The sequence below is a fragment of the Acomys russatus genome, chromosome 13 (assembly GCF_903995435.1).
Source record: "Acomys russatus chromosome 13, mAcoRus1.1, whole genome shotgun sequence".
NCBI classification, from domain to species: domain Eukaryota; kingdom Metazoa; phylum Chordata; class Mammalia; order Rodentia; family Muridae; genus Acomys; species Acomys russatus.
Window position 1 is genome coordinate 34652121 of NC_067149.1, and position 19184 is coordinate 34671304.

At 39.8% G+C, this 19184-nt stretch overlaps 2 protein-coding genes across 3 annotated transcripts in view; one reads left to right on the forward strand and one right to left on the reverse strand.

The window, feature by feature from the left end:
- Trnt1 (tRNA nucleotidyl transferase 1) lies at window positions 1–17393 on the forward strand. Its single transcript, XM_051155012.1, has 8 exons — window positions 1–603; window positions 3480–3673; window positions 6148–6286; window positions 10206–10332; window positions 13100–13293; window positions 13918–14171; window positions 14314–14595; window positions 17248–17393. Exons 1-7 carry the CDS (start codon window positions 414–416, stop codon window positions 14560–14562), a joined length of 1347 nt encoding a protein of 448 aa, XP_051010969.1. The 5' UTR covers window positions 1–413; the 3' UTR covers window positions 14563–14595; window positions 17248–17393.
- Crbn (cereblon) overlaps window positions 16002–19184 on the reverse strand; it is a 20412-nt gene continuing 17229 nt past the window's right edge. For both annotated transcript variants that reach the window (XM_051155013.1, XM_051155014.1), the window contains exons 7-11: window positions 18940–19024; window positions 18423–18538; window positions 18003–18067; window positions 17306–17437; window positions 16002–16374 (exon numbers count right to left, since the gene is read on the reverse strand). In XM_051155013.1, coding sequence (XP_051010970.1) covers window positions 16194–16374; window positions 17306–17437; window positions 18003–18067; window positions 18423–18538; window positions 18940–19024 — 579 coding nt within the window. In that variant the 3' untranslated portion in view covers window positions 16002–16193. The remainder of the gene's footprint in view (window positions 16375–17305; window positions 17438–18002; window positions 18068–18422; window positions 18539–18939; window positions 19025–19184) is intronic.

Consider the following 19184-nt stretch of genomic DNA (forward strand, 5'->3'; position numbering starts at 1 on the left):
AGACTCGTGGCCTTCTCGTGGGTAGCTGGCCCCGCGGCGCGATAGTTCTCTTGGAGTTAAGAGCTGCCGCCTCTCGGATGTCGAGCAGAAGGCGAAAAACGCTGGGGCAACCTCGCCAAGTTCTAACTTTGAAGGCAATAACCTTGAGGCAGACGAGGGTGATGTGCACGTGTAACTGACGTGCTCTGGATGTGTGTAGTTCGCGCTAGTCAAATATTTCGTTTTCTGGGCTTGTCATCCCCCCTCCTGTTTCCAATATAGTAAACGTAGCAAGAGCACAGAACTGGGTACTGCCATCTGAGAGGTTTAGTGTTCCTTAACGGGCTTCCAGGTTATACGGAGAGATGAGTTTGCTTGTTGAGCTGTCTGACAGCGTTTGTCCGCCCCCATTTTGAAGTTTAATTAGCTTACCTATGTGTTTGTCATGTAGATGTGTGGTCGGTGACGGTCTCCAGATGCACAGGCACCTGTATCCTTGGCACAGGCAGGTCCTGAGCTGCAGTTGGAGTAGATTGTGCCTCCTAAAGCGATACCTATTTACAATGAAGTTGCGGTCTCCAGAATTCCAGTCGCTCTTCACAGAAGGCTTGAAGAGCCTTACAGGTGAGAGGTTATGGTTGCCTTCTGGGCTTTGGAATTGTCCACCACAGAGAAGTAAGGGGCAGGCAGCTTTCGGTCCTACTTGGGATGAATTGAAAAGCTTAAGCCCAGATCACTAGAAAAAGTGGGAAGCTGAGTGCAACATGAAACACAGCTGTATACCCCAAGAAATCCCAATTACCATACATTATGTGATGAGACCCAACACCTTTAGATACGTGTTCTGATTGGAAGAGGAAACACCTGCTTAGGAAGTGAAGCGCTTTGTCTGCTTGCCTAATAATAAACTGAAGGAATTAGAGTTGAAATTTCAGAGTCTGATGTCATCCAGTTTGTAAACAGCGAAGCTACGGTTTTCTTCCTTTGTATAGTTGCTTTCTGAGAAAACAGAAGGAAATGGAAACGATTTCCTCTTTTTCTATATGTGTGGCTTGTCTGGGAGGCAAACAGAAAAGTGCTGTTGTCACAGTTTAGTCAGTATTGGTCTTTATGTAAGCAAATGATGCTGCAGCATCCCGTAGCCGCAATGTAAAGCCTATGGGTTTGTCAAGAATGGCTTCCAGGAATACACAGCACTTGAGGTGCCTTTTTATTACCAGAGTTAGTAGGGTGCATGCTCCGTGTTGAGGGGTTTTGTCAAGAATGGCTTCCAGGAATACACAGCACTTGAGGTGCCTTTTTATTGCCAGATTAGTAGGATGCATGCTCTGTGTTGAGAGGGTTTGTCAGTAATGGCTTCCAGGAATACATAGCACTTGATGTGCCCTTTTATTACTGGAGTTAGTAGGGTGCTCTGTGTTGAGGTTGGAAGACTACTTGTAGGAGTCGGTAGTCTCCACTGTGTGTGCTCCAGGATGCAGCTCAGGATGTCAGGCTTGGCAACAGGGACTTTTACACACGAATAACAAACATCTCACAGGCCCTTGGAGTACTTTAAAAATAGAAATGCTGAGATTCTGTCCTACAGTCCACTGACTCTCAGAAGGACAAACATAATATTTGCTTTTCTTTTCACTCCATAGATTAATTCTGTCGAACAAACTGGGGGAAACATTGTTTTAAACTTACTGTGCTATTCCCAAGGCTACTTTTGTACTCTTGAAATGAGATGATGGTATTTTTGGTACCTACGAAAAGAATGAGGAGAACATTCTTTTAAGTTCTTTAGGTGAGGTAGAGGCTTGTTTAAGTGCAAGTTAATGATGCTGTTTTCACTGTGAAAAGTGCTAGAAATTCTCTGACCAAAAGAAAAATAAAAAGAAACGGGTAAAAATAATAGTTATCCAGGCATCATAGTTAAGCCTCTGCACGTCTTATTCAGACTCACCATTTCCAATGCTCAGTAACCACAGTGGCTGGCAGTTTCTGCTTGAACACTGCAGATCTAAGAGCTCAGTTTGGCTGATTGAATGTGTTCTTTTTTCAGATCCTTTCCCAGTCCCTAGTTTTCCTGTTCCCTATTACCCCCCCACTTAGAAACAATATTTAAGTTGTTAAATAGTATAGTTTCTTAAATATCTTTTTAAAAATAGATTTTTATTCTTTGAAAGTTTCATATAATTTTAGCATAATCACCCTAACCACTCTTGTTCTTCCTTACTGCCCCAGCTTCCTGTCTGTGTGTCTGTCTTTCTTTCTTTCTTTTAAATAACCCATCAACTTCAATTTGTGCTACTCACATACTCCTCGGTGTGGAGCACTGTCATCTCACCAGGAGCCACACCCTTAAAGCCTGTCTCATTGCTAGTTGGAAGTAATGTCTTTCCTAGTGGATGTTACTGGACAAGACATTTGACCACCCAGCTGGATTGACCAAGGTGGGAAGCAGCTTGGAGAGATGTACTCAATGCAAACAAAGTTGGAAGGAAACCACAGGGAGAGTTTCATTAGGCAGCGGATGAGGCTAGGATTAGAGATGAGGCAGAAGTTAGATATGGGAGCTTTTGTTTATTATGTGAGAGACTTTGGACATTGAGTGCAAATCTGTAGGAGGAGGAACTGCCTAGTGTAATGTACTCTGCTGCTTTAGAGTAATCCGGCTAGGGAGGCTAGCTTTAAGGGGCCAGTGGCGTGACACTGGGTCAAGGAGATAAATGAAGACACTCGAGAGCCCTGTGTCAGAATAAGCCCAGAGTGTAGAGGACCGGCCTAGGTGTTAAGGGAGATAGATCCCAGTTTGGACAGCTTTTCAGTTGTTTGGGACATGGAACTCTCGATTAGTTTTATGAAAATTGTGGACATGATTTTTACATTTTAAAGACTCTCAACTGGGGCATTGGTTGGGAGACTCGATTGGGAATTAAGGGAGTGTGAAACTTTATTGGAGAGGGTTTATGGAAGTGGTGTCTTGTACAGAGCCCCCATTTACTTAAGGCAGGATTGTTTAGTGAAGCCATTTCAGAAAACCTACAGAGAGGGGATGAACAAATGCTTTGAAAAGAATTAGGCGGAAGAAGAGTATGGTACAAGAGCAGAAGCTGAGGATTACATTTTGTGTTGTGGTTAGGGATGGGTTTGGCTGATGACAAGGACACATCAAGCTACTTCTTGCAGTAAAGGAAGAATGCTGCCTACGGAGACCACTGTGCTTGCTTTTCTGTTGATAATAATTCATATTCATAGTGATGATGCTAAGGTGTCTTTGGATTCTGTACTAACTTCTGGATCACAAAGAAAATTTCAAAGTTCTTAGGAGCAGAGTACTGTAGATGAACCATCTCATATGTTCAGGACTTTTTCACTCTCATACACATGACTGCTCTGTTCAGTGCGCTCCACTGTCTGCAGGAGACGATAAGACTGTGCTTTTATGAGTACTGGTCTTGAATCACATTGTGCTTAAAAAACAACAAAACCCAACTGAAATCTTCTCTCCTCAGAGTTATTCGCCAAAGAGAATCATGAATTAAGAATAGCAGGGGGAGCAGTGAGGGATTTACTCAATGGGGTGAAGCCTCAAGATGTGGATTTCGCCACCACTGCCACCCCTACCCAGATGAAGGAGATGTTCCAGTCAGCCGGCATTCGCATGATAAACAACAAAGGAGAGAAGCATGGGACCATCACTGCCAGGGTGAGTGAGGATGAACTTACTGGCTCTGACACTTCTGTGATCCAACGTTTTAAAAGTCTCGATAGGAATGTCAGTGAATCTTACCAACCCTCTGGAATCCTCCATCCTCCTCCATGGAGCTACTTATTATGTAAGTTTGTTACTCCAGCCACTTCTCCAATTTCTGAGGCAAAACCAAGTAAGTCCTCTGTTGGAGATTTTGAAGATGGTCTTCATTCCTGTGGTATAGTTTTTTGCCGCACCTCTCCAGAGCAAGCCCATATATTCCTCCATCTTTCCAGGGTATGGATACTATAGTTTTGGGTTACTTTCAGGTTCAGACTTAGCATTTATGCCTGTGTTATTTACACCTGGTTCTGGAAATACATTTTTAACCAGATTCAGGCAAGTCTCTCCGGACCTACTCCACAAGGTACTACTTTTATCATGGGAGAGACCAGTTCCATCTGTAACTCCACAACAGCGTTCCAGTGGGCTGGGATGTGGGTGGACAACAGTGTTATTGATCCTCACTTCCCCTTCTGTCCCCATAGCATTAAACTAATCTGTTTTAAAATGAGGAATATGATTTACAATAGGACATAAACTATTTTTATAGTTGTATCTTATGTTTCAAGTTATTGTAAAAAGTTTTAAAACACTTAAATTTTAATGAAATTGCTTAGCAACAAACTTCTTAAAACATACGTCCTCTGTTAAATGAATGACATGTGACATACATTAAAGTAACTATAAAAAATGTAGTGTGGTAAATACAGAAACTAGTAGTATTTGTCTGTTATCATTAATAAAGACAGGAGAGTGAAATAATTGCTTATCATTAGTAAAGTATGAACTATACATTGCTGCATGTGTGGTATGCTTTTGCCACAAACATTGTAAAATGTTTGTCATATCATATGCTGAGGCCCATTCTTAAAGTGTCCTTATGTGGCACAGGACTGTTTTTCTTTCACACTGCTCTGTTCTTGTTTCAGATTCAATAATGTTTATATTCCATAGGCTATCAGTTATAAAGTTTTGACATACTGTTTTTTTTGTTGTTGTTGTTTTTTGTTTTTTTTGAGAATTTTCTGTTAGTGGCTTTCCTTAAATGTGCGTATCCTATGGCTCTCATTCTGTTTGAATGATGCACTTAACCAGTCCTGACCAGACAGGCCTCTTGGATGCATTTGCAGACGACAGTGTCATGTCATAATGTGCTCCTCATCTTCAGCAAAGTGACCTCTTGTTGGTCGTCTCATGAAAAGTGTGAGCTAGTGCTCCTGATGCTGTTAAGAGTTTTCCTTAGAGATCAGAATCCCCCAGGGTTGTGCCAGGGGATAAGCTCAGTTGTATTATATTTAGAAAATCAAATGGGGAAAAGGACAAGTCTTGATTTCCACTTAATCCTGTTTTCATTTGTGGTGCTTCATTCTTCTATCAATAGTTTCTGGTGCCCCAGGTTTTTATTTATTTATTAAGTTTTTTTTTTTTTTTTTTTTTGCCTACACTGGTTTTGTACAGGGAGGGAAAGTATACTTGTTTCTAACAATTTCACATAGCTTTCCTACTTCAAGTCCTTCTCTTTCTTTCATATGTAATTGTACCTCAAGAGCCTTACTTTATAATGAGAATATAGATACAGCTCTATATCTGAAAAAGTATGTGAAACTGTGAGGAATGGAAGAACAAACTTCTAATGAGGAGATCCTAAAGTCCTCTTTGGTCAAAAAAAAAAAGAAATCTCTGTACTTGACTCCCACTAATAAGCCATTTTGTCAGTGCAGCATTGGTCATGATCAGATGAGTTCGCATTTGAAATTTGCTTCTTTCCACATCCCATGCATGTCCAGATCTTTCTCAATGTACAGCCCGCATCATGTTGTTAGCAGAGTTCACGGCTGGAGGTGAGCTCTTTCCAGGATACACAGCACTTTGAGCTGCTGCATCTCAGTCTGCTGCTCAGTGTTATATGTTGCAGAAACTGGTCTTTGGCTCTGCAGACCAGAGCTGTTGAATAGTATTTAAGAGAGTAGTTTGCTCTGAAATAGAATAACCAGGGTCCAGTGCACTGAGGCCTCTTTCCTGACACCCCGATCCCACTTCTCAGAGTTGGATGCATGTGTGGGAAACTGATCCTAACCAGAGTGGATATTTTTAAGAAACTATTCTTTGGATTTTTTTGAATTCTATGTTTCTGTTCCAAGTTATATTCATGGGCTTTAAATAGACAAAGTAGTTGGCAGGTATCACAGCAATCCTGCCTTAAAATATTTGGTGAAACTAAAAATTAGCTAAGAAGAAAACAAGAGTTTGTGGGGGCCATTGTGGTGGCTCAGTAGGTAAAGGTACCTGCTGCCAAACCTGACAACTTGATTCAGTCTCCAAAACCCCAGGAGTGGAAGGAGACAACAGACTTGTGCCAGCTGTCTTTGGCTGTGGCACAGACTTGCACACTCACTAAATAACAACAAAAACATGTTTAATTGCAGCTTCATGAAGAAAATTTTGAAGTTACTACACTCCGGATTGACGTCACCACTGATGGAAGACATGCAGAGGTAGAATTCACAACTGATTGGCAGAAAGATGCTGAAAGAAGAGATCTTACCATAAACTCTATGTTTCTAGGTAATCTCGTGAGAAAATAAGACAGCACTTTAACTCATTTTCCTGCTTCCTTTCTGGGTTCAACTGCTGCTGTGGTGGAAATGTCCAACTTTTAAGTTGTGCTAATTCATCAGAGCCTGTTGGCTGGAGCCAGCATCACTAGCTTTGAACGGGAGTGTCTTTGTTGGTTTCCTTTGTAATACTGTAGCGAAGATTAAGGGTACCTGTTAGTGCTTAGCAACAGTGCCTGACACATTTGTGCACATTCCGTCTGTTAACTTACTGTACTAAACAGGGCAAGAAAATGTGTTTCACGTGTCACTCATTCTCTCTGCATTGTTTTATACATGTGTGTCCACTCATTCCTCTTTTCAGGTATCTTGCTGCACAATGGCAAATAGCTTTCAAATCTTTGTACCTGACTCTGCACACAACCTGAGAATCTCTGTTAGCATCCAATCCTAGGAATCAGCAATTGAGTTGCCATAGGTAATGAAACACGTGTCAGCATAATCTTCCGTGATATTAGAAATGAGGAGAAACATTCAAGACCTAAGGTGAATTGGCATAGCATTTTGGTCCATTTCTGCTACATCAGCTTTTATACTTTAAATTTCACACAGTCTCTGTGTTTGATTATTGTTTCATGGGCCGAGAAAGTAAGTTTAGGCAAGATGGATACATGAAACTGCAGAATTGCTAAGTGCTGTAGTTAAGTCTGGTTAGTGATGGTAGGAACTTCCAAAGCCGAGGCAGTTTATGATAGTAGGGAGCCAGATACTGAATGGTGTATACATACATACATACATACACACACAAACACACAGACACACACACACACACACACACACTCACACACACACACACACACACACACACACACACACAATTGTGTTGCCTAACAGGACTGTTTTCAATATACTTCACTAAAATTGAGAAACTAAGTCTTTAAAAGTGGTATTTCATATAAAACAAAGCTAGTCTTGGTGCAGTTTGCTGAGCTTTATTATGTGCCCAGCACAGTTACAAGCACATTACAAAAGTTGAATCTATTCAGTAACTCTAGGAAGCCATTTAACTCATGGCAACATGCCTAACGTGTAGCTTGTAAGCTGTACACGTAGGTTTCTTGCTGAGGCATCCTGGCTCCAGAGGCCATGCTCTTTGCATCTTCAGTCTTTTTTCTTTTTAAATAAAAATAGTAATTAGAGCAAAACAATGATAACTACCCTCTCATTAGCCTAGTTTTCTGTTCAGGCTTTTTTCAAGTCTTACTGGTTCAAGCATTAAAAGTATGGCCATAAATGGCTTGTTACTTGGCTTCTGAAGGCATTTTCTTCCTGTTTCATTTTGCTTTTTGTAATACTAGAGATGGAAATGAGGGGCTTGTACATGGTAGCTGGGAAGAGAGTCATCCTGCAGACCTTGCATTAGAACAAGGATCTTTTTTGTTTTTTCGAGACAGGGTTTCTCTGTGTGGCCTTGGCTATCCTGGACTCACTTTATAGACCAGGCTGGCCTCGAACTCACAGCGATCCACCTGCCTCTGCCTCCTGAGTGCTAGAATTAGAGGCCTGTGCCACCAACGTCCAGCAGAACAAGGATCTTAAGACAGATGTACTCTGTAGTCTTATTTTGCTTGTTTAGCATCTCACTGCTTTTTTTTTCTGGTTGTTTTTACATGGTGCTTTTAGAAATTGTCATAAATCCAGATGCTTCTGGTACAGTAGTTGGCCTATGCATAGATTCAAAACAGTTGGAAACATTTAAAGCCTAATGTTTGAGCTGACCAGTGCTGTTGCTTTTAGAATAATCAAACAGCATTTAATGTGAAACACCTAAATTGACAGTCATTTTCCAAAGGTGGTGGTAGTTTCTCTTGTTCCTGATGGCAGAGTGAAATATCTCACAGGGTATGGGCCAAGATGCTTTAACTGAATGAATGCTTTTAGTGTTTCTTTTCTCTTGAGTTCTTGGGATAAGTAGCTAGCAATCTGGGTTTGGGATTATCCCTGGAAGGTTTGATTAAGAAAATCCCAGGCTAATGAAGATGAGTGAAGGTTTATAAGCTATTAGGAGTAGTTTTAACAACTCTCTTCTGCTTGTTAGTGACAGAATCATCATAGTAAGTCGTGTGTGTGTGTGTGTGTGTGTGTGTGTGTGTGTGTGTGTGTGTGTGTGAGAGAGAGAGAGAGAGAGAGAGAGAGAGAGAGAGAGAGAGAGAGAGAGAGAGAGAGAGACAGACAGAGAGAGAGACAGAGAGAGATATGGAGTAATAGGTTCCCAGAGTCTAGTGTTGATTCCAGACTGCCTGCTTTGTCACAGCCTGTGGTTATCAGACAAGTATTACCACTCTGAGAGAAATCTGAAAAACTTATCAAAAATTTGTACTGTGACTAAGGTTGGAATGTTATTTTTTAAGATTTCTGGATTTTATTTTTTAACCTGTTTAGTTATGAGATCTGCTTTCTGTTTTTGTAGTTTAAGTATGTGTTCAGGCCATCTTAGAAATTCTGTGTCCTGAATGCTGAGCTAATAGGTGTTTTGCCATCTTGGTCTGTTTATTTCAAAATAGCTTTTGCATATTTGGGAAATTAGTTATTAGTCTCTTCATACTGAGATATTTCCTCCAGAATTTGTAATTTTCTGGAAGATTTTTTCCCAATAAGCGTATTTGTATTTTCAAAGTTTTTTTTTTTAAACTTTTAGATTCTTTGTGAATTTCACATCATGCATCCCAGTCCCACTCATCTCCCAGTCCCTGCATATTTGCCCTCCACCTTTGCAACCTCAGTGCCACCTGCTGCAAAGAAAACAAAAACAACCAATTAAAAAAAATCTTGACATGGGAGCCAGGTGTTACTGTGTGTCACAATCTCCCATTTTGTCCAAACAGCTTTACTTAAAAATGTTCATTGCAATGAGTCACTGGTCTGGTTTGAGGACCCTGGCTCCTGCTACACCATTAGTACTGGACCCTCACGTGACTCCTTGGATATCCTGTTGTTGGCCTGTGGCGTGGAGATCCTGCAACTTTGGTTTGCAGGGCCAGCCCCATCACTCACTCCAGCAGTTCATAGATGACATGGATGTTTTTATCTACTATGTCTGTTACTGTGTTTTATTTTTTTAAAAATACAGTGAAATCCCAATCGTTCCATTTTCCCAATAAAGACTCAGGAGCCAGATGCAGGGATGAAACTAGCTCAGAGAAGCAGAGAAAGCAGCCAGCTCATCTTCCTACTCAGCTTACGTCCCAGAAGAACAAAACCAAAATCCCCTTTTCTCTAGTCTAAATACACTCACTCAGAATCCCTCCTTGCTGTTTAATCCTGTGAGCCAGTTTCTTGCTCTGCCTCTTGACCTAGGGTCAATTTTATTTCACTCGGCTTAAAGGTATGTGTTAGGGCTGAGCCCCATCAAACAGGAAAAAGGTTTTTACAGTTCACAATGACACCAAATATCTTGTAACAATATTTTTCTAAGATTTAATTTCTTGTGTCTGAATGTATGCAGGTGTGTGTGTGCGCAGAGGCTGGAAAAGGGTAATGATTGTTCTGTATTACTTCCCGCCTATTCCTTGGAGGCAGGGCCTGTCCTGATATATTTACTTTACAAATATTAACTCCTATGTTTAGAAGATTATCTCTGCTGTTTATGTTCTGTATTAACATGAAAATCAGCCTCTCCCTCCTATTTCACACAAGTGTGGTAAATTGAATTTGTTTATTCTTGAAGGTTCTATCTTTTCAATTGTAAAGTGGTCTTTTATTCTGTCTCTCATTTACTAGTGATATATATGAATATGACTAATACCTGTATTTTTGTTTCTAATTCTTACCCTTGTCGAATTTTTGCTGTTTGTGGTAGCTTTCAGATGATTTTTTTCCCCCACTAAATCTTCGCTAATGATTTTTCTTCCCTCTTTTCTAATAAATAGGTTTTGATGGAACCCTGTTTGATTACTTTAATGGTTACGCAGATTTAAAAAATAAAAAAGTTCGATTTGTTGGACATGCTAAACAGAGAATTCAAGAAGATTATCTTCGAATTCTAAGATATTTCAGGTAAGAATTTATAAATTTTATTTTTTTTATTAATTTATTCTTGTTACATCTCAATGTTTATCCCATCCCTTGTATCCTCCCATTCGTCCCTCCCTCCCATTTTCCCCTTATTCCCCTCCCCTATGACTGTGACTGAGGGGGATTACCTCCCCCTGTATATGCTCATAGGGTATCAAGTCTCTTCTTGGCAACCTGCTGTCCTTCCTCTGAGTGCCACCGGGTCTCCCCCTCCAGGGGACATGGTCAAATGTGAGGCACCAGAGTACATGAGAAAGTCATATCCCACTCTCCACTCAACTGTGGAGAATTTTCTGACCATTGGCTAGATCTGGGTAGGGGTTTAAAGTTTACCGCCTGTATTGTCCTTGGCTACAAGTAGAACATTATGATAGGCAGATTTGGGCCCAAGGGTCCCGCTCAAACTAAGGTACCAGCCAAGAATTTATAAATTTTAACAATAGGAAATTTCAGTTTTTAATGTCACCCCTTGAGCACAATCCCATTTTGTGTAGTACATTAACAGCAGGAATACAAAATAGAGACATCTCAAGTCCCTGTCCTCAGTGATGAGGTAGCACCCTTCTGAAGTACACATATTTTAGACTGTTTTCTGGTATGTTCTGTATCAAAGCTGTAAATTATTAGTGCTTTCCCTTCATTGATCCTGAGGCCTGCATCCTTACCACAGGCCAGGCGCTGTGCTAAGTGCTCTGATCAGTGAAGCATGATTAAAAGTGTCTGCCCTCACAAGCTAAAGAGTACGATATGCTCTGGAACATATGTGGCACCTCACCACAAAACATGAGTGCTAAAGCAGTCAGAGTATAAGTCTACTTAACAGTTGGATGGACTTGCTGAATGTGAAATGCATGGATAGTGGTTTGAATTTTTGTAGATTTTTAACTGATACATAAACACAAGCTATTATATGTATGTGTAATGTCTTGATACATTGTAATTTAAGCATGACTCTGAATGTTTTGTAGTCACTGTACTCTGCAGCAGTGATGAGGATCCCATCTTCCATGTTTACCTGTAATGTAGTGCCCACGGAGAAGTCAACTAACAGATCCTAGTCCTTGGCTTTTTTTGTTACATGTGATATTATGTATTTGTGTTTAGATATTTTAACACTTTTAACTCTATCTTTGTCTGTTGCTTCAAGAGTGGTTGCATACGCCTGTAATCCCAACACTGAGGGAGCCTAAGGTAGGAAGGTCATGAGTTGAATGCCAGCCGTGGCTACACTGAGTCTGAGGCCACTGCACATTTTCAGTGTGCTCCATTTTCTGTCAGTTGATCAACAGCCTGTTTCATTTCTTGGCCATTTGCATTTTCCAAAGTGAGCCACTGTGAACATGAGAGCCAGGATCACCTTGTGGTACTGACTTTACTTCTTTTGGACATATAAACTCTAAAGTGGATCTCTTTTTCATTATCAGAGGAGTGCCCCTACTTCCCACAGTGCCTGTACTAGTTTACTTCTTCCTAGCTTTACACATGGGTTCTATATAACTTCTTTAGCACTTGCTATCTTGGGTAACAGCCATTCTTATTCGAATGAGATCACATAATTGCATGTGCATTTTGCAGTTATTTCTTGAGTTCCTTCTATAAGCTAAATAATCTCTCATCAGATGTACCATTTACAAATATTCTGTAGGTTGTATCTTGATAGTTTGTGTTTTTAAAAATATTTTATTAATTTATTCATATTACATCTCAATTGTTATCCCACGCCTTGAATCCTCCCATTCCTCCCTCCCGCTTTCCCCCTACTCCCCTCCCCTATGTCTGTGACTGAGGGGGACTTCCTCAGCCTAAGTGTCCCTCAGTAGAAGAATAGATAAAGAAACTGTGGTACATTTACACTATGGAATATTACTCAGCTATTAAAAACAAGGAATTCCCGAAATTTGTGGACAAATGGATTGAACTAGAAATTATAATGAGTTCACCCAGAAGCAAAAAGAGCCAAATGGTATTTACTCACTTATATCGAGACACTAGCCCAAGGCCCATGTCCCGTGAAAGTCTTCACTTACCAGGAAAGTGGGTGAGAGGGGAGGACATCCTATTGGGACTTTAGGTGAGAGAAGCATGGGAGAATGGGGAAATAGAAGGATCCAGAGGGTCCTAGAAACCTGTAAGAAGAACATTACGATGTGCGGATCTGGGTCCAGGGGTCCTGCTCAAACTAAGGCACCAGCCAAGGACAATATAGGTAGTAAACTTCAAACGCTTACCCAGATCTAGCCGATGGACAGGACATTCTGCACCATTGAGTGGAGAGTGGGGTCTGACTTTCATGTGAACTCTGGTGCCCCATTTTTGATCACGTCCCCTTGATGGGGAAGCCTGGTGGCACTCAGAGGAAGGATAGCAAGTTCTTAGTGATTTTTTACAAACCCAAATTCTATCCTAAAACAAAAACAAACAAACCCTATGTGGCAGTGTACATCTAGTAACATTCATTGTTCACTAGTTGGGACCACTCTGAATCCTGTGCAACAGAGCGTATCTTGTCAATAAATCCAAGTTTCCTACTCTTGAATATATGTAAACAGTCTGTTAATAGCAAATCAAGCAGCAAGACTTAAACTGTAGCACTGTTTATGCTTTGTTGACTCATCACCTAGAGGTATCTGAGACAACCATAGTAAAAATGGCAAGTATTTTATGTGCCTGCACAGAGGTAATAAAACTCTGAGGGTAGTTATTGTTTTTAAACTTAAAAAAAATGTGTTACACATCAAATATCTTACAGGTTTTATGGCAGAATTGTCGACAATCCTGGTGACCATGACCATGAGACTCTAGAAGCAATTGCAGAAAATGCCAAAGGCTTGGCTGGAATATCAGGCGAGAGAATTTGGGTAGAACTGAAGAAAATCCTTACTGGTAGCCATGTAACCCATTTGGTGCGCCTGATGTATGATCTTGACGTGGCCCCTCACATAGGTGAGAACAGGCTATACATACAATGTGTCAGTTTCTAGGCACAAAGCACCTAGTGTGAAGTACATGAGGTAATGTGCTTGTGTTACATAGCTATAGACTTAAGTGGGGAAATGACATTCTAAGGTAAACACTGGGATCAAGGATTAGGATAGTTTATGAGTAAAGAACAGTTCAGAGAGTCCAAAGCTGTGCCACTTACTGGCTTTGTAGGTTGGGTTGTTTATCATCAACAGTCACTGGAAGCAGTAAGTTAATGCATAGTAAAATCTTTCACAGTAGTACTTAATATACATAAAGGAAGTCAGTAATTGTAGCCAATATATTCATAAGAACATAACATTACCAAGTAGGGAATGGGTACAGATAGGAGCATGACTGAGAAGGCATCTGATGTGACCACAGCTCCCAAGCCTCCTGGTACATCCTGCTCAGGAAAACCAGAATGTGATAGGGTTTCCCCTAGGAGTTGAGAGAGTGACAGATGGATGGGCTGATAATAAACAATGGAGAAAGAACACTATGCATTCTTAAACTACATGGTTTAAGAGATGAGTGAGGGTTTTATAACTAAAACAAAACAAAACATGACTTTTTTTTTTTTTTTTTTTTTTTGGGTCTATACAGGTTTACCTGCTCTTGCAAATCTAGAAGAATTCAACAAAGTCAGTAAAAATGTTGAAGGCTTTTCACCAAAACCAATGACTCTTTTGGCCTCTTTATTCAGAGTACAAGATGATGTCACAAAACTGGATTTGAGATTGAAAATTTCAAAAGAAGAGAAAAACTTGGGCTTATTTATAGTTAAAAACAGGAAAGATTTGATTAAAGCAACAGATAGTTCAGAACCATTGAAACCGTATCAAGACTTTGTTATAGATGTAAGTATGTATTAGGCTTGGTCAGAAAGTAATTCTTCACTAACTGGAGAAATAACTTTTTCAAACTAGATTTTATGTAAGTACTTAAATAGTAGAATGAAATTGTGAGTGTTTAATACATGTAAAATTCTGTGTCATTTAGTCTAGGGAACCAGATGCACCTGCCCGTGTGTGTGAGCTGCTGAAGTACCAAGGAGAGCACGGTCTTCTCAAGGAGATGCAGCAGTGGTCTGTCCCACCGTTCCCTGTGAGTGGACATGACATCAGGAAAGTGGGCATTTCTTCAGGGAAGGAAATTGGGGCCCTGTTACAGCAGTTGCGTGAACAGTGGAAGAAAAGTGGTTACCAAATGGAAAAAGATGAACTTCTAAGTTACATAAAGAAGTCCTAAAATGAGCTCCGTTTGAAACAGTGGAAAGTCTTGGTAAGACTGGTTTTCCTTCCTTCTGTTTCTTACTTAAAATGTAAGAAACAGCAGCAGTAAACTCAGTGTTTTCAGTTACTTCTATTCTAAGCTCATGTCTACCTCCTTTTAGTACAGTTTAACTCCGAATTTTCCAACTCTTTTGGAAGAGTGCCAGGTGAGAAAAGTCATAGCTTTTACTTGTTTAGACTGGCTGTTGATCTTAAAACATGGTAATTGTTGAAGCAAAACACTGTGTGTGCTAAAACAACTACTTTGTTTATGTTGTCTTAGCTGCTTCTTGAATTTTAACACTAATTAGTCCACAATGGCATTCATTTACACAGGATTGTTTCTGATTTCATTATCTATGCATTATCTATGCAAAGCTTAGAAAGTTACAGGAATAACTGAAGGGCTGGTGTGGAGACTTCTAGGTGTTTATTTTATTAATTAGACAGATATGGCTTAGATTTTGACATTGTATATTAACTCTCCTTTCTGCATAGCCACTCATAGTTTCTGTGTACTGTATATACAAACAGCAGCTTTTGATGAAAACCCAAATAAGAGGAAGTTGAATAGGGTTATGTTGGGGAAAAGGGGAGCCTCAAAATCTACTTTACCCAGGTCAGTAAATACCTGGATTTTATACAATGGAATTTCTGCTGTTGGCACCCCACCTACATGATTATGCAGGAAGTATCCAGATGGAGTAACATCAAAGCTGCTTTGAGGTGTAAGATCCCTTTAAACAATATATGGGCGCTGACATTACATTGCTGAACTAAAAAGCCGAATTCTCTCACTTCATGACTATGTCTCGAATGAAACCAAAGTGGAGTTTTAAAATAAGCGACATTGAGGAACAGCCTATTCTTGAGTTGCATTTTATTACTGTAGTTCCTACACTTTAAATATTTCACTTGATCAACTTTGACATAATTCAACTTAATAGTGTAGGTTTGCATATAGGTATTAGTTTTGGTCAGTTTTAATTATGCTCCTCAATTGCTTTAGCTTTCTTTCTAAAGGGTATAATCCCAGAAGCATATACTGCTCACTTATATTTGCAAATGAAATGCAAAATGGACATATACTACTATTTAACATGACAGAATCATCAAATAAATAGTGCACATACACAAAATGCTATATTTTTCTGCTTAAACTACTATTTTACTCTTTAATATTTTCAAAATTTACAAATCAGCATCTCACACAAAGCTAAAGAAAATTATAAGGAACAATGTCCTTTAAAAATAATATACACTGCCTTGCTTCTGTCCTGTGCTTGCCAACTCAGCTTCTGGAGCATTTTTATTTAGAGCAGTGGTGCCACTCTCCTACCCTGTTCCATAGCCACTCCCAGTATGTCAAAGGTGTTTTCTTATCCTATCAATGGCATATGTTCAACAGGATAATTAATAGCACCAAGCTACTAGCAGATACTTCTGAATCCAACCTTATGTTTTATCCTGCTTTTTCATCCCTTGAACAAGTTGCCTGTGAACTTGGTAGTCAAATGCTGTAACCCAGCACACACATCAGAGGGAGTGATGTCTGGTGCAGATCTGACTTGAGGAAACAATGTTAGGAAGTTATCCCTAGAGGTGCGCTTATAAACAAAGTATTACTTTGTCTGGACTTATTTCATCTTCAGTCTCTGGAATTGTCGGTAACAGAGCGGAGCGAGTTAGGCCCCAGAATTTTTGAGGTGACATGTCTTTTTTGGTGGCTGTAAATTTCCATCCAATATGACTTGCACAAATCTTACACTGGGCAATGGTCCATGCATACCTGTAAAGTGAAGGAAAGACACAAGCTAAGGAAATGTGTTTTTCACCTTTGGTCTAGGCTTGTCATGCAATTTCTTTGAGGCCTCCTAAGCTTATGAAACCACCTGCCATGGTTTGATGCCGTATTGGTGTGATCTGGTAGTCACTTCTGCAGGCTTATGCTGCTGGTTTGCTCCAGCTTCAGCGTCACCGCTTTCTCCGACATTTTTGTTAGAGAACAGCTATCTTAAGACATGGTGAGGTAAAGGAAGGAGAGCTTGAACTTTGAAAACAAAGTCTTTTGTTCTCAAGCCAGCAATCAGGCAGAGGGTTCTCCATGTAGTACTTGCACTAGCATATTAATGTTAGTTTTACAGTCCTCAAGAATGATGGCAAATAGGAGGACTTTTTAAAAAGTAGGGATTAGCAAGTAAAGTCACTACTCTGTAATTCCTTTGCCACTTCCCAGTGTAAAAGGTTGACCCAGAACCAAACAAGCTAGAATGAGCCAGGTATGGTAGCCCGCCCCTTTAATCCCAGCACTCCGGAGGCAGGTGGATTGCTGTGAGTTCGAGGCCAGCCTGGTCTACAAAGCTAGTCCATGACAGCCAAGGCTACACAGAGGAACCCTGTAACCCTGTCTTGAGAAACCAGGGGAAAAAAAAAAGAAAAGAAAAAGCAGGATTGCTACATCTCATTATGTCCCTGCTATAAGGCCTTGGATACACATCAATAGTTGTAAATAGTTACAGTGGACAATAAAATCTTACAATGAGCTGACAAAACTTCAGTTTTCTCTGAATGGAGTGAATCATGCCCCACCACCCAAACTGGTTTTAACCTATTGACAAAGCTAAAATTAAACTATTCCTGTCCTGTTTTGTATCATTTCTAGAAGCTTCATTTAAGACTAAATGAAGAGTCAAGAAAAAAAGGTTAAACAACCATATTACCCAGGAAACCAGCTGTGCACTGTAGAAGGGCGGCCTATCAGATTCAGGTTGGACGCTTTATACACAGTCAGTGTCTCATGTACATATCCATGAGGATTCACATATGCTGCCATTGGACCACACAAGGATAAACTGCCACAAAGAAGCAAGATCCAGCGTAAGACAATGAAAGAAAAATAGTAATCCCAGTTTGTTTGTTTTTCCCTTTAGCGTGTAAGTTATGGTTTCTAATCTTTGAATTTAGGTTCTGTAGCCTTTGTGTAAAATATAGGAATGGTATATACGAGTTTGGCAGATGGATCTATTTTGGCTTGAAAATTTTCTTTGATTCAACAGGAAATAAGCCAGTGTTTACAAAGCCTAGTGAAAAGTCATGTTTATTTATCTTTGAACAGTTGGTTTGGTCCTCTGTGGCATAGCAGGTTCAAATATAATGCTTGAAGCACTCACATGTCAGAAGATGATAGACTATCTCAGATTTTAAGCAAAAATTGAGGAGCAAAGTATTTTATATGGATGTTTCCAGCCTGGAAGACAGCCTTACCCCAAACTGAATTAATTTCCTGTGTTTATGTTCTTTATTGGGTATATTTTTAAGGCATTGGAGGAAATAAGGCAAGTAGGACACTACAGAATTCTGAGGTGAAGTTGGAAATATATTGTGGGAGGCAGATTAAAAATGTAATAAAGAACTTACCTAAATATTTCGTTCTTGGTTGTTATTTCTGTTTCTTGACATTGTTTACAGCAAAGGGAAGTACACTGGAAAGGTTACGTGGAAAAACAGGCATGTTATCCAGATCATGAATAAACTTCTCTAGGGTTGTACATCACACTCCCAACCAGACAAGTCTAGATTAAGGACTACAGAATAATTTGAAATGCTTCAATTTTTCAAACCTTATTCAAAGTTGGACAAGACTTTACTGTTTATACATTCCTAATACCCCAAATTTGGAAAAGAGATGCTTTTAAGGCAAACTAGAACAGGTAAATGAGCACTCCTCTAGTATCTGACTATGTTACTGCACAAAGAGATAGCTCCTGATCTCAACTGTGCCAACCGTCTGTGTAGCCTGGCTGACAATCTACACAACAGAATGTGGGCATTACTCACTTTATTCATGATGTCTAACTCACAGCGAAGTCGTTGAATAGCACTACCAATTTTAAGGAGCTGAATTCTCAATACATCATCAATAGGAAGACAAGCAGCTACTCTGTAAGAAAAGTCTTAAAAGACATGTGAGGTTTGCAGGCTTTAAACTTAGGAACATTTATAGCTCTTTATATCTCAGTTATTTTCCTTTAAGTCAAACATAAACCTGGACGAAACTGACAAATAGAGGTCACATTTAAAGCTAAGTCCTGGAGCCAGCTTTACTTGTAAAGGCTCTATAAGGAACAGAAGTGTCTACATGACGGCCACTTCTGCAATTCAACTTAAGTTAGAAAATTTAAAAATTATGAAGATTCTGTTGCCCCTTAAATATTAATTTCTTTAAAATGTTCTTCAAAGTGAAAGAAATGCAAATGCCAGTTTAGAATTAGAAGGTCAGTTTAAACTGATTAATATTAAAGGATTCCTGCCCCCGCCCCCAACAACATGCCAGAGACTGCAATACTTTCCATACCTATTGGATTTGCAGGAAGAGAGTCATCTTTGAGATTTTCATCCCATTCACGTAGCTGTTTCTTAATTCTATCCATTAAAGTTTCCTGGTTTAAAATAAAAATAGCCACAATAGGATTCACCCCTTTAAAAATAGTACTAAATCCAAGACTAGGTAAAATGACTGTATTTTAAAGGTGAAACTGGTTGAATCTAACTCCTTTCACAAGTGCAGTTTCCCAGACTTCTTGCCCTTAGGCTGTCTAT

What these genes read in the sequence shown, in the direction of transcription:
- Trnt1 (XM_051155012.1), top strand. Translation starts at nt 414, where the DNA reads ATGTGTTTGTCATGTAGATGTGTGGTCGGTGACGGTCTCCAGATGCAC. An exon ending in TGACGTGGCCCCTCACATAG is followed by an intron (nt 13,294 to 13,917) that starts GTGAGAACAGGC and finishes GGGTCTATACAG; the next exon opens with GTTTACCTGCTCTTGCAAAT. An exon ending in ATCAAGACTTTGTTATAGAT is followed by an intron (nt 14,172 to 14,313) that starts GTAAGTATGTAT and finishes TGTGTCATTTAG; the next exon opens with TCTAGGGAACCAGATGCACC.